Source organism: Phyllobates terribilis, unplaced genomic scaffold, assembly GCF_046119375.1.
Source record: "Phyllobates terribilis strain yellow unplaced genomic scaffold, ASM4611937v1 Scaffold_8__6_contigs__length_399053987, whole genome shotgun sequence".
Lineage (NCBI taxonomy): Eukaryota > Metazoa > Chordata > Amphibia > Anura > Dendrobatidae > Phyllobates > Phyllobates terribilis.
The window spans coordinates 294,779,865-294,795,386 of NW_027362768.1; the positions used below are offsets into that span (position 1 = coordinate 294,779,865).

The window sequence follows — 15,522 nt, forward strand, 5'->3', positions numbered from 1 at the left end:
CTGAGAGAAAATATCCTGGCCAATCTACCATTCATACAGGGAGCAGCGAACTCTGTGAGGCTGGCGGCCAGGTCAGCTGGCCTCTCTAACATCTCTCGTTGGGCGCTATGGCTCAAATGTTGGCCAGGAGATGTCCAGTCAAAAACCAAGTTATGTTCCATCCCGTGTGATGGGAGAGTATTTGTTTGGTCAGGTTCTGGATGACATCCTAGACAAAGCTGGGTATAGAAAGAAGGGAATTCCCAGTTTGTCCATCCTGGAGTATAAAAGGTCCTTTTGTAGGAGAAGGTACTGCCAGAAAAGACCTCCCAGGGATCAAGAAAAAATGGGAAGACAAAAGAGGAAAAACAGAGGATTCATGTTTGGGAGTTCCTCCTCAGTGTGAAGGAAGTCTTCCCAATGATGCCATTCCAATGGCTGGATTCTAGGTATAGTGGAATCAGGCCTAAGTTTGGAATTTTGGATTGTTCCTCTGCCAACATTTGCAGTAACATACCCCTGGAAATCTTAGAAGGAACAGTTAGCCCTTAAAGCAGACGTTTTGGATCGAGTTCAGAAACAGGTTCTCGTAGAAGTACCAGTGGAAGAGGTAAAAAGGGGTTCTATTCCCTCCTTTTGATGATAATGAAACCAGATGGCACCTTCAGGACCATCATCAATTTGAAGAACCTAAACAAATCCCTGATATATTGACCTTTCAAAATGGAGTAAATAAAATTGTCTATAAAACTTCTGTTCCGAAATTGTTACAATAGTGTGCTGGACCTGAATGATGAATACTACCATGTTCCGATGCTTACTACCATGATCTGATCCATGCAACAGAGTTTAAGGGTGGCCCTATTCTTAAACAAACAGGTTAGGCATTTTCAGTTCAGGTCCTTGTCTTTGCTCTGTCCATGGCCCCCAGAGTTTTCACAGAAAATCGTAGTGGAAATGACGGCGCATCTTCAGGAGCAGGATACTCTAATAATTCCATACTTGGACGATTACCTGATTGTTGGCAGATCAGTAGAACACTGCAATTCCAGCTAGCAAGAATCAGAGCCATCCTGGAGGAATTGGGTTAGCTACTGAACCTAAAAAAATCAAAGCTAATTCCATCAAAAGTTCAGTCTTTTTTAGGTCTCATCTTGGATTCAATGAGTCAGCCTTGTTTCCTACCTGAAGATGAAATGCACAAAATGGCAGCCTTGGTATCATCGGCAGTAAACAATCCTACCATGACACTTAGGAAGCCAATGTCATTGTTGGGAATTTTGGCTTCATATATTCCAAAAGTACTATGGGCCCAATTGCATACCAGATAATTCCAGCAAGACATACTGTTTGGTGAAAGACAGCTCAGTGGGTGTTTGGAAGGAAAATTAAGTCTTTATTCAGTGGCAACCAATGCTCTCTTATGGTGGCTAAGTGTAGAGAATCTTATCAGTAGGGTATCTATGGGTATATCAGATCATGGATGTCATAGCTACAGATGCAAGCCCAAGTGGATGGGGAGCGCATCTGAGAGACTGTGTAGTCCAAGGTGTTTGGTTAAAACATGAGAAACTTCTGGCAGTGAAATTTCTCTCATTGTTTCAAAGATGTCATGTTCGTATCCTGTTGGACAATCGAACAACAGTGGCTTACATCAACCATCGGGGAAAACAAGATCTCGCTCACTGATGGTGGCAACAGAGAAAATTTTCCAGATAGCAGAAAAGCATCTCGTCATTAACAGCATTGCACATAAAAGGGAAGGAGAAAAAGGCAGACGTCCTAAACCGCAATTGAATAAGACTAGAGGAATGGGCCCTGAATCCGACAGTCTTTCATCAAATAGTAGGCCCATAGGTGGATTATAATGAGGGCAATCTGGGCTACCGCACCGGGCTCTGGGGGACCCATGGCCAGATTGCCCTCATTATAATATGTGCACCAGCGCCAATGTGGCACACACCGGCAGGCAGAGGCGGGGGGGCCCCCGGACCGCTCCCCCAGCAGCTGCGCAATGCCCCTGCTTCTTCTTCGGCCACGCCAGCACTGCACCTGTTAACATCCCTGTGTGCTTGTGCTGGCCCAGCCGCGTCACAGCTAGGAGACACGGCCCTGTGCGCGGCCAAGTCTGCTAGTGTGACATCCCGCAGTGTGCGCCCTGCACTACTGTACCGGAGAGGAGCTGGACAACGGGAGCCGAGCTGGGGGATGGTGAGTGTGTGTGTGTGTGTGTGTCACAGTGTGTCTGTGTATCATTGTGTTTATATGTATTTTTGTGTTTCAAATGTGTTGTATATATGCGTGTATGTATATGTCTGTATATGTTTGTGTGTGTGCATGACTGCATGCGGCCTCCTCCTGCTGTATCTGGGGGGCGCCGTGCGGCCTCCTCCCCTTGTATCTGGGGGGCGCCGTGCGGCCTCCTCCCCTTGTATCTGGGGGGCCCTCTGCAGCCTCCTCCTGCTGTATCTGGGGGGCACCGTGTGGCCTCCCCCTGTATCTGGGGGGCCCTCTGCAGCCTCCGCCCCCTGTATCTGGGGGGCGCCGTGCGGCCTCCTCCTGCATCTGGGGGGCGCTGTGCGGCCTCCTCCCGCTGTATCTGGGGGACGCTGTGCGGCCTCCTCCCGTTGTATCTGGGGGGCGCCATGCGGCCTCCTCCCGCTGTGTATAGATGGCTACTTGCAGCTCCCTGCTGTGTATAGATGGCTATGTGCGGCCTCTCGCTGTGTATATATGGCTGCGTGCGGTCTCCCGCTGTGTATAGATGGCTCTGTGCGGCCCCCTGCTGTGTATAGATGGCTACGTGCGGCCTTCCGCTATGTATAGATGGCACCGTGCAGCCCCCTGCTGTGTATAGATGGCTACGTGCGGCCTTCCGCTGTGTATAGATGGCTACGTGTGGCCTCATGCTGTGTGTAGATGGCTACGTGCGGCCTTCCGCTGTGTATAGATGGCTACGTGTGGCCTCCTGCTGTGTGTAGATGGCTACGTGCGGCATCCACTTTTATGGAGCGAGGCTAAGTCCTGTCTAGTGACGCAGACGGCCAGTGGGCACGTCTGACTAGAAGGCGCAATACAAGTGTGCAGGAGAGCGAGGCTGTGCCCACTGGCCGGGGGGTATGTATAACGCATACATACCCTCCATTACCGGGTCTCATACTGGCCAATCCCCACACCGCACAGTGCCTGCGCTCGGGGGATTCATAAGTCTGCAGTCACACAGAGTGACTGCAGACTTATTACTTTTGACCGGACAACCCCTTTAACCACCCTTCCCCCTTTGAACCATTATAAATAAAGATTATTAATATTAGATGTTTCATCTATTAAAAATCTTACCTTAAAGATGCCTGGTGAGTACCCGAGTGTGCTCGTTTAAAGGGTTAAACGAGCATGCTCGCTCATCACTAGTCTGCACTAATAGAATTTTAGATGTATAGTTTAGATGGAGTTGTAGCTTATTGTCTGGGGATGCTATGTACAAATACAGGTGCTTCTCGCAAAATTAGAATTTCCTCAAAAAGTTAATTTATTTCAGTTCTTCAATACAAAAAGTGAAACTCATATATTATATAGAGTCATTACAAACAGAGGGATCTATTTCAAGTGTTTATTTCTGTTAGGCTGTGTGCCCACGATGCGTTTTTTAAGCGTTTCCGCAGCGGAAAAATGCTGCAGAAACGCTTAAAAACCGCATGGTAGAAGGTCTGCCATGTTCCCCAATGATAATCCACATGTGCTGTGCACATGCTGCGGAAATTTCGGCTGCGGATTATCATTGCGGAAAAAAACGCAGCACTACCAATTATTTTGCAGAAGTGCTGCGTTTTCACCGCCATTGACTTGCATTGGAAGCATGGAATCCGCATCACTGCATCTGTACATACGGAATCCATGTGTTTCAATGTGCGGAACGTACTCGGGTCTGGAGAAGAGGAGACTCTCCTCCAGATCCCCCCCCACCATAGAACCTGTAAAAAAAAAGAATAAAATAAAAAATAAATATATACTTACCTTCTGATGGCCCCCGGTGTCCTTCTCTTCACTTGCCGGCAGATCGCCATGGACTGAAGGACCTGTGCTGACGTCATAGTCATGTGACGGGTCATGCGACGCTGACGTCGGCAGGTCCTTCAGTGTACCGCTGCCGGCAGCCGGGACGGTGAAGCAAGACAGCGCGGGCCATCAGAGGGTAAGTATAGATTTATTTTTTTATTTTTTGACATTCTCTCGGGTCACACTATATAAATCCATGCCGGTTGCATGGATTTATATAGTGTGACCAAGTTGACAAGCACTTTCCAAGTGATGCTAAAATCGCTTGGAAAGCGCTTGTCAACCCGCATGCGAAATCGCATGATCAAAACGCTTCACATCCGCATGTCCCTGGCAGGAAAAACACATGTACAATCCGCATGTACAATCCACATGTACAATCCGCATGTACAATCCGCATGTACAATCCGCATGCGTTTTTTTCTGCCAGGGAGATGCCGAAACGCTCAAGAAAAAATCCTGAGCATTTCTGCATAGTGGGCACATAGCCTTAATGTTGATGATTATGGCTTACAGCCAATGAAAACAAAAAGTCATTATCTCAGTAAATTAGAATACTTTATAACAACAGCTTGAAAAATGATTAAAATCTGAAATGTTAGCCTACTGAAATGTATATTCAGTAAATGCCCTCAATACTTGGTCGAGGCTCCTTTTGCATCAATTACTGCATCAATGCGGCGTGGCATGGAGGAGATCAGCCTGTGGCACTGCTGAGGTGTTATGGAGGCCCAGGTTGCTTTGATAGCAGCCTTCAGCTCGTCTGCATTGTTGGGTATGGTGTCTCATCTTCCTCTTCACAATACCCCATAGAGAAGGTTAAGGTCAGGTGTCTGTCATCTTCCTCTTGACATTACCCCATAGATTCTCTATAATAGATTTTCTATGGGGTTAAGGTCAGGTGAGTTTGCTGGCCAATCAAGCACAGTGATACTGTTGTTTGTAAACCAGGTACTGGTACTTTTGGCAGTGTGGACAGGTGCCAAGTCCTGCTGGAGAATGACATTTCCATCTCCAAAAAGCTTGTCGGCAGAGGGAAGCATGAAGTGCTGTAAAATGTCCTGGTAGACGGCTGCGCTGACTTTGGTCTTGATAAAACACAGTGGACCTACACCAGCAGATGACATGGCTCCCCAAACCATCACTGATTGTGGAAACTTCACACTAGACCTCCAGCAGCTTGGATTGTGGCCTCTCCACTCTTCCTCCAGACTCTGGGACCTTGATTTCCAAATGAAATGCAAAATTTACTTTCATCTGAAAACAACATCTTGGACCACTGAGCAACAGTCCAGGTCTTTTTCTCCTTGGCCCAGGTAAGACGCTTCTGGTGTTGTCTATTGGTCATGAGTGGCTTGACACAAGGAATGTGACACTTGTAGCCCATGTCCTGGATACGTCTGTGTGTGGTGGCTCTTGAAGCAATGACTCCAGCAGCAGTCCACTCCTTGTGAATCTCCCCCAAATTTTTGAATGGCCTTTTCTTAACAATCCTTTCAAGGCTGCGGTTATACCGGTTGCTTGTGCATATTTTTCTACCACACTTTTTCCTTCTACTAAACTTTCCATTAATATGCTTGAATACAGCACTCTGTGAACAGCCAGCTTCTTTAGCAATGACCTTTTGTGGCTTACCCTCCTTGTGGAGTGTGCCAATGACTGCCTTCTGGACATCTGTCAAGTCAGCAGTCTTCCCCATGATTGTGGAGCCTACTGAAACAGACTAAGGGACCTTTTTAAACCCTTAGGAAGCCTTTTCAGGTGTTTTTTGTTAAGTATTCTAATTTACTGAGATAATGACTTTTGTGTTTTCATTGGCTGTAAGCCATAATCATCAACATTAACAGAAATAAACACTTGAAATAGATCACTCTGTTTGCAATGACTCTATATAATATATGACTTTTTGTATTGAAGAACTGAAATAAATTAACTTTTTGATGATATTCAAAGCACCTGTAACTGTCTTGGAGGTCCTCTCATGCTCTGTAACCCAGCTGATGTGAGGAAGAAGTTCTGCCCTTTTATTCAGTAGGCTCCTGTCCTTGATGGGCGGATCCCCTCTCGTGTGGTGTTGTTATGCGCTCTGGAAAATCCCATTACCTGTAAGTAATTTTGTCTTTTTATTGTTGAAACCTAATCTATATATTGACTTTAATTTGATGAATCGGGGCCGATATAGATTATTTGTGTAATGTTGTAAGAATTCTGGCACATATTGCTTTGCCTCAGCTAGTCTAATTCATCACAAGTTCTGACGTTCCTTAAAGGGCATCTGTCAGCAGGTTTTTGCTATGTAATTTGAGGGCAGCTTGAGGTAGGGGCTGAGACACTAATTCCAGTCATGTGTCACTTCTAAGGCTGTTTGTTGCTGTTTTAATACAGAGCTTTATCACCAGGAGGTTATCACTGCCCAGACTAGCTCCCTTGTGCCAAGTGGTCCGACCATGCCCCCTCCTATGATAAGCAGCTTACTGTCAATATACGATGTACATTGAGTGCTGTGGTGTGGGCAGGGTTAGCCTTCTGAGCTCTGCTACATCTAAAAATTCTGATCGTATCGCAACCCAGTTAGCTAAGTGATACATGGCTGGAATCAGGGTCTCTTTTCCTACATTATGCTGCTCTCAGATGAGGTAGCAAAAACCTGGTGACAGATTCCCTTTAAGCAATAAATCTTACTCCAGTTAGTGACTGGAGTAAGATTTCTGGCGTGCGTCACTTAATGAACCAGGATTCCTACATGCCCCTTCATCAAGAGAGAGAAAATCACTGATCTTGATGAAGGTGGATACAGAACCTTCTCCAGTCCAGCAAAATGCAGTACTTTCAGGTCTAAATGATGTTCTTCTCTAACATGATGAATGAAACACATTGTAAATACATTTCAACAGGAATAGGGACAATCAACACATTGTTTACTTTACAAATTATTTTTCGAATATGATAAAAAATACATGGACAGGAGTGAGCTAACACTATACATCTCCTCTTAAAATTCATGAATTGCTGCACAGTAGGAATTACACTTCTAATATGTAACTTCAACATTAAGAAATTGGTATTAAAAACATTGACCACATTTAGGATTTCCTTCTGGAATCGAGCGTTCTAACCATATTTTCGAAGGTCTTTTTAACCTATTTGAGAATCGTTTGGCTTTTAAATGAGAACATCTATAGGAAATTTTAACAGTTTTTCTACAATTTCTTTTACGTTGGAATCTTATTTTTGTTTTCAATTACCAATACATTTTAATATCCCAATTAATGATGTGAAAAAATGAGGCTAGGTTTAAAACAAAATAAATAAAAACTATTATATTACTGTGAGGAGCTGGCCTTGTCCGAAGACTATTGGACCAATGGAAGTAGAGCAGAGTCAGCGGCTCTAAGAGATGCAGACTTTTTCCAGCATGGAGCACCGGTTCCGTCGATCTTATTATGTTTTATAGAGTTCTGCTTGCTGGTCAGTATGTGCACTAATTTCACTTGTAAAGTGTCCAGCATTCCAGTAATCTCATTAGTGATTTGTTTATTCATCAGTTCAGCTTCGGGAATCAATGCTTCCATTCAATAACCATATCTCAGAAGCCTTTAAATCATTGTTCTCTCAGGGGAGCCATCACCACAGGGGTCACCAGTGGTGGGCTTCTGAAAGATTTTTAATTCTTACAGCTAAAAGCAAAATGTCAAAAGGAGAAGGAGGGAGAAAAGAGAAGCCACACGTTTAGACAGGGAGTTGGTAGAATGTTGTTGGAGGGTAGGATCTAGTCTGAGGACCTGGACCATGGATGGATCGATGGTTTATGGAGTAGAGATCGGCTGCCGACTGGGCTGGATAAAGGTGCTACAGTTTTTGGATCTGTGGTCTGGATTTCATAAACTTTCCTAAAGGACTGTTGCTACTAGATACCTTTGCTGCTATGATTTTAGCAGTCATATATAGGATCGTGGACTGTGACTACAGAATATACTGGCTGGAGATACGACATCTGTTGGCTAACCAAAAGTTGGGGGACAGTATCACCTGGCACAAAGGCAATGGAACTACTGCCCTGGAGAGGGGGATCTTGTAGATTGAGACAATTGAATTTTGGACATTTACCTGGCATTGCTGTATTACCACGGATGTAAGGAATAAACTATTGTTGCATCGTTAACCTGCCTAGGTGATTATTAAAACCCACAATCTCAGATCTTTACAATTACGTAATATCTTTGGTCAATTTAGTTTCTTCAGATTTAAATAAATCCACTTCAAAGTCCACAGAGTCCAAACTTTTGGACATCTATTCACTTCTTTGATAATAGCAACAGTCTTTATCTAAAGTGGTATTTGTAAGATTGATCATTCATTTATCATCCTTGCTTATGGTATATGTTCTGACATCAAGAAACTTTTCGCTTCTGACTTGATTTTTTCTAACTTTAATTTTTCGGTCACCTTGTGACTCATTTCTTAAAGGAGTGACTTTCCATCTGTATTAGAAGAATGCTGAAAGGGTGACAAAAAGGGGCACAATAGGGCATTACCCTCTTACGGTGGGTGGTATGCACTGCGGTATTGCTCCCCTTGCCGAGTTGTGTTATGTCTGGTACAACTCCTGTAGGAGCATAGATAACAAGCTGACGCTGCTCCGTGTGTTGGGGTTAAACCATAATGAAATGTGAAGTGGTGAAGGAGGAATACACGGATGTGATGAGCTGCCGGTAAATAAAGATGTCCAACGGAAGCAGGAATATGAAGATCATACAGTTTATTTCTCTCTACGCATTTCGGAGTCGGACAGACTCCTTCCTCAGGATAAAGCAACAATCCTGAGGAAGGAGTCTGTCTGACTCAGAAACGCGTAGAGAGAAATAAACTGTATGATCTTCATATTCCTATTTCCATTGGACATCTTTATTTCCCAGCAGTGCATCCTTGTATTCCTTCTTCCCTATTTCTTTCGGCATTGACATCCCTGGTGAAGACAATTTCAGTCCAAAATGTTTTGTATGCTGAAACTTTACGATTTCCCTTCACTTGGACTAAGGGTCTTAGGCCGACCCATTGAAATATAACCCCATAGTGTTATCAAATATTCCAGTTGGCACAATGCAATCAAGCAGGTAATATTCTCCTGGCAATTGCCAAACCTAAACTCATCCATCAGACGCCAGATAGAGAAGTGTGATCAATCCCTGCACAGAATGTTTCTAATGGTCCAGTGGTGCCGGCTTCACACCACTCCATCCAACAACTGGATTTGTGCTTGGTGATGGAAGACTCGCAAGCAGCGATTCGGCCATGCAAACTCATGTCATGAAGCTTCCGGCATGACAGATTTGGACAATGCACTTATGGAGTCAGCAGAGCGTTGGTGACTTTTATGACTTCTCCTCCTCAGCACTTAGAGACCCACTCTATGGTCTCTACTTTGTGGTCGAGTTGCCTCGATTCCACTCCACTTTTCAATAATACCACTCCCAATTGATTGTAGAAAATTTAGGAAGGAAAAGCTTTCATGACCTGACTTATTACACCGGTGGCTCCTGTTACAAGACCGCCCTGGTATCAGGGAGCATTTACCACTAGCCAGTCCGGTCCAAATGGAACTGGATTTAAAACCTGAATTCAATGATTAAGACATATGTCCTAATACTTTTGTCCATATAGAGCATGTCTTCTACATGGATTCCTCCTTGATGTGTGCACCAAAACCCCGATTCATCATTTGGAATTTTTTTTTTTTAAGTCACATTTTTTTTGTCTTATGCTTTTCATTTATGATTTTTGCACCAAATTCTTCAAAAATTGGTACACCGGCTTCATGTATTTAGAGCAAAGTAAAAAATTGCCTTCATTTTCCTTTGGCCTGTTTTATACTATCTAGCACAAAAAGTTACAAGTTTCACAAAATTTGCACCAAAATGTTCGGTATATGTGAAATCCCTCCAGGGGTGGACTGGAGTACATTTGTGACAAATTTTGCGACTTTTTAAAAAGTTGCAATTTGATGAATCAGCTGAAAACATCTGGAAAAGCCAAACTCTGCCAACAATGGCAAAAAAACCTTTACAGACTAGACTTTAAAATTAAAAGAACTAGGCGTAAATGAAAAACAGACAAAAAAAAACACAAAAAAAAGGTGCAAATGCAATAATGAATCGGGCCCAAAATGTTCATGCCAATTTTATGAACTTGTAGAACAATCCCATGCACCACTAGTTGGCCTCCATACTTACTCAGGTTCAGCTTCCTACTAAGATGATGAATCATGTATAATCCATAAGTTCGAGGAACCAGAGCTTCGCTTGGAAAAAACTTTGTTTTATTTTTATTTTTTTAAACATTAAATAAGCCTTTTTTTTTTGTGCTTGTCACTTTTGGATTATGCACAATTGTAGGAACCTAACCGTACACTTCCCAGCAAGTTTTCTCATAAAACAGAAGTTCCTTTATTATAGGCCTGTTTCGGACGTCCGTTTTTCTCACGTTCGAGAAAAACAGACAGAGTATTTTGATCAGAGTTCGGTGTGTCATCCATTTTTCATGTAAGTGGATAAAAAAAAAAAAAGGTTTCTGCACCTTCTATGTAACAGTCCGAAAAAAATCGGACCGCAATCGGATGGCATCCGAATGCAGTTTGATTTTTTTCATGGACCCATTGACGATTTTGATCTGACCCTTCAATCAAAATCAGACATGTCCCTGTGATTTTCTTTGGACCACTTGGTCCATGAAAAATCATGGACATGTAAATGGCCCCATAGATTATCACAAGTACTATCTGTAAAAACCACTCATACGCGAAAAAACGGAAGTCTGAATGAGGTCTTAAAATGGTTTCTCATTTGTTTGACCCCATGCAGGCAGCTTCAATCTAGTCAGTCATTTATTATAACAATATACATAGGAGAAAACTTTGATTTTATTTCACATAAAATTCTGTGCAATAAATCTTTTGGTGCAGGCAGAAATAAAAAGTGGTTGAACGTACAATCCAGTGATAATAATAAAGTTATATCTGACAACTGCTCTGATCACGGTTGCATTATTAATAGCACAAACTGCAAAAAATAAAAAAAAATAATAATTCAATTGGTTGAAAGGGGATTTCTATCGACACAAATGACGTATCGGAATATCGTGGTCCCATTGCTAATCCTGACAACAGCGCCACTCTCGACCGGGCCTGGTATCATAAATTATAAGCTTGGGGCTACAATGTGACTTCATCCATGACACAATTTGCAAGTCCAAAGATTGGTGTATGTTGCTACTATATCACAGCATAGTGCAGATGAATGGGGTTGCATTACGACCCGCCTGATACCACAACATGCAACCTGCAAGAAATCCAACCAGTTCCAACTTTTTTGAAATTCCATGACGTGGTACCTCATGGGTCACAATTCCACCCCATTCATTTGCAAGCTGCAAAAAGTTGGACTTTTTCCAAGTTGCTTGTTCTAGCACCTGGTGGGTCGCAATGCCAACCAATTCCTTTGGACTATGATGTCATGTAGCAGCAGAATACAGCGATCTTTGGCGACGTGGCCTGCATCACAGCCAAAGTTGCCACGTAGCCTCGTCCAAATTCATGCTTATGACCCATTGACTAATGTTGTCTCAGGAAGACCCGGAAGAGGCCATTCTAATGAGAACCATGATCCATTTCTTTCTCCCAGCCAACGGTCTCAAACTAATCAAGCACTGATTGCGGTATTTTACACATACCAGTAGTGGTAAAGAAAGCAGCATCGCACAGCACTTTATAAAATGCAGATTTTCAGCAATCTGTGGCTTAATTTAAAGGTGCATGCACTATGCTGGCATATAAAGAGGCCCAATAGAGGCCTCCTAAACTTCATGGTTGCTGTACTATAATTGACCACCCTTCAAAGTCCAATACAGTCATATGCTTTAAAGGGAATATGTCAGCAGGTTTTTGCTATGTAATCAGAGAGCAGCATGATGTAGGGGCAGAGACCCTGATTCCAGTGATGCTTCACTTACTAGGCTGTGTTTTGCGGTTTTAATACAATCAGAGATTTATCAGCAGGAGATTATCACTACAGGACTAGGTGTCTCCTGCCTCCTGCTCTGTGTAACCCCGCCCCGATCACTGATTGTACACTCTGGGTAGGCAAAAGCTGCCAATCAGTGATCAGGGCGGGGTTACACAGAGCAGGAGGCAGGAGACATCTAGTCCTGTAGTGATAATCTCCTGCTGATAAAACTCTGATTGTATTAAAACCGCAAAACACAGCTTAGTAAGTGACATCACTGGAATCAGGGTCTCTGCCCCTACATCATGCTGCACTCAGATTACACAGCAAAACCTGCTGACAGATTCTCTTTAAAAACCTCACATTTAATTATTTTTTTAAAAATCCTACTTACTACAACATTATGGCAGTGGTCATTTTACATTAGTGGATTTCAACACTAAACTACGGCTTTAGAATAGGATTATGAGATGCAGGTTGGCCGTTTTAATTGCCAATTGCAAATCTTACAGTTTCCATGTACCACGTGTTGTAGAGAAGGTTGTCATACAGTAACGCAGGAGTGAATGTGGTCACCATATTCATCTACTTCCTACATCTTACAAACTGGAGGATTCTCATACTACCAATGGATTATTATACATTGTACATGCAGTCAAGTAGATCTAAATGTAACAAATATTAGATTTCTGATCCATAAATTGATCACTGGACCAATAAATTAATATTTTTACTGGTCATGACACTTATGAAGTGAAGGATATAGAATAGTCCTTATGCTCAAATACACAGAAATAGCGTAAAAACCTTGTCGTATAAAAAACATCTTTCGCAGTTCCCCGCGGATCCATGCCAGATGAAATTAAACCCTTCTGCTGGCATAATGCATCCATCTATATAGTTTAGAGAATGTGCATTTGTCACGGACATCATCATTGATATAGGACCTGCAGATATGTTTAGAGGCTCTGCGAATCTGATATTTTACCTGTAGGTTTACATAGGACTGCAGGCAAAGCTGTGATATCACAACGAGTTGCAAACAGCTAGAAAACTTAATTAAAGAGCTTAAAGGGGTTGTCTACTTTGATACCTCTCAAACCGGCTCTGCTCCTTCACAGTAAGCTCTGCCCACTGGACTACTGGGATCACATTATTTATTCCACTTGAACAAAACGTGACCGTTGCAGCCACTCAGTGGCCGTAACATTTCCATTGGATGTTGATCCCAGCCGGGGACGCAGTGATGAGTATGAAGTAGCACAGAGGTGAGATTTTTTTTTTCCAGTTCCCTGGGCCCTTTAACAAGAGATTGTCCAGTAATGGACAATCCCTTACAAAAAAAGGCATTGGGAGGTGAGCGGGACAAGTCACGTTATGTAAACTTTACTTACTGGGTCGTGCATAGGATAGGCAAAATAATTGGATAGGATAGCTCACTGCTGGCTTAATAGATACGCACAAAAAAAATTAATAAATCTACCAATCCTGGAAAAATTCTTCGGCACACACAGAAGAAAGATGCAAGATATGGCAATTTATTTCTCAATCACAGAAATGTATCAACGTTTTGGCCTGCTGGTGCCTTAATCAAATTTTATCAGCACAAATAAATGAAATAAATCCCCATATCTTACATCATTCTTTTGTGTGTGCCGAAAGATATGGGAATTTATTTCTCAATTGCAGAAATATATCAATGTTTCGGCATGTTGGGGCCTTTATCACATTTTATAAGCACAAAAGCTGTCAGAAAGGAAACTGGCTTTGCACTGGGGTTTTTGTGCTTATAAAACTTGATAAAGGCACTAAGAGGCTGAAACATTGATATATTTCTGCAATTGAGAAATAAATCCCCATATCTTTAGGCACACACAAAAGAATGATGTAAGATATGGTAATTTATTTCTCAATTGCATAAATATATCAATGTTTCGGCCAGTTTGTGCTTATAAAACTAGATAAAGGCCCTAACTGGCTAAAACATTGATCTATTTCTGCAATTGAGAAATAAATCCCCATATCTTACATCATTCTTTTGTATGTGCCGAAGAATTTTTCCAGGATTGATAGAATAGGATAGCTGCAGGATCCTTGCTGATTGCACGCACTATGTCTCTTTCCTCATTTGCAGGCATTGCAGGATCTTAGGTATCCATGGTTACGACTACTGATATAGTGACAGTTAACTAGCTGCTAGTGGTTGTAACCATGGATACCTCGGGTCCTACAATGCCTGCACATGAGGAAAGAGACATAGCGAATCAGAAAAACTATACTATATTTCTAATTGGAGGTTTTTGCTAATATTATTATTATTATACCTACTATATATTGGGATAGGATCTTGGAGATGGGAATAGCCCTTTTAACAATGGTCTTTTCTGGTAAGTATGGCACTGTACCAAATGGCAGACTTATGTATGGAAACCCCACTGACTGGCAAGTGAAATGCTATAGGATAGTACATAAAGAATAAAAGAAAACAAACTCTTAAAAAAAAAACAACTATATACGATTTACATAAACTGAGAAAGACCAAGGTCCGCTGTAGTGTCTTCCTTGTAACAGTAATTTAAAGAAAAAAAAATAGCTTTCAGCTCCATATTCCTGAGAAAATACTGGCGTCCACGGTCTGTCACATAGTTCATGATGTTCCCTGATCAGTCCGATTCCTTCATTTGGCTCCATCAGCTTCGGTGTGTCGTCTAATGATGGAAAATTTACCAGTGGGGTCCGGTACGTACCATTTTTCCCAAATTTCAGAGTATGAAGCTGCACGTCCCCATGGTTTAAAATGTCCATTCCAGTGAAGAAGCCTGGCAGCATTCACAAACTGGAAGGAATAACGCTTCCCAGTGCTTGAACCTAAAAAAAAAATCAAAAATCAATAAAAACTAATCCTACTGCGAAGAAATGTTTGCAATTTCAACTGGTTAAAATGTTATCATTTTACTTTACTGTTCCTTTACCAATTTCAGGTCTTTTTTTTCTATTCATGCAGTTGTCAACTGTGACTCTACAATGAGCTTAGCTCTAATAACTGGAAACCAGCAGAGACATTGCTCTCTCACACGTCGGGATATTTCCAGTACTGGAAAAAACATTACCGGAGATATCCGTGTCCGTGTGTACCTGTGTGGCATACGTGTGCAGCATCATTATCACACGTACCGGCACCAGGGAATCAGCGGTACAGTTTGCGCTGTTCACAAGCGCAAGGTGCTGGAGGAATCACTCATCATTGTCCCCTGGTTGCGTTGTGATCAGCGCTAGCAAGGGAAAATGTTGAGAGTACTATTCTGTTTCCGATGTCTCCAAAACATGTAAAAATAAGAATAAAATAAAAAATCATTATACTCACCTGGCTTGAGGCGACTGCACACACTGAGAAGCAGAGGAGAATGACTCACTGCAGGGAGCAGGTCCCTGACCTGCGCAGAGCTCACTGAGTGACAAGACACCATTAAGCTCAGCGCAGGTCAGGGGT

The 15,522-nt window shown here is 42.5% G+C and overlaps 1 protein-coding gene across 2 annotated transcripts in view; it reads right to left on the minus strand.

The window, feature by feature from the left end:
• Positions 1-12,311: 12,311 nt before the first annotated feature.
• GLT8D1 (glycosyltransferase 8 domain containing 1) overlaps positions 12,312-15,522 on the minus strand; it is a 35,885-nt gene continuing 32,674 nt past the window's right edge. For both annotated transcript variants that reach the window (XM_073644444.1, XM_073644442.1), the window contains exon 10: positions 12,312-14,900. In XM_073644444.1, coding sequence (XP_073500545.1) covers positions 14,710-14,900 — 191 coding nt within the window. In that variant the 3' untranslated portion in view covers positions 12,312-14,709. The remainder of the gene's footprint in view (positions 14,901-15,522) is intronic.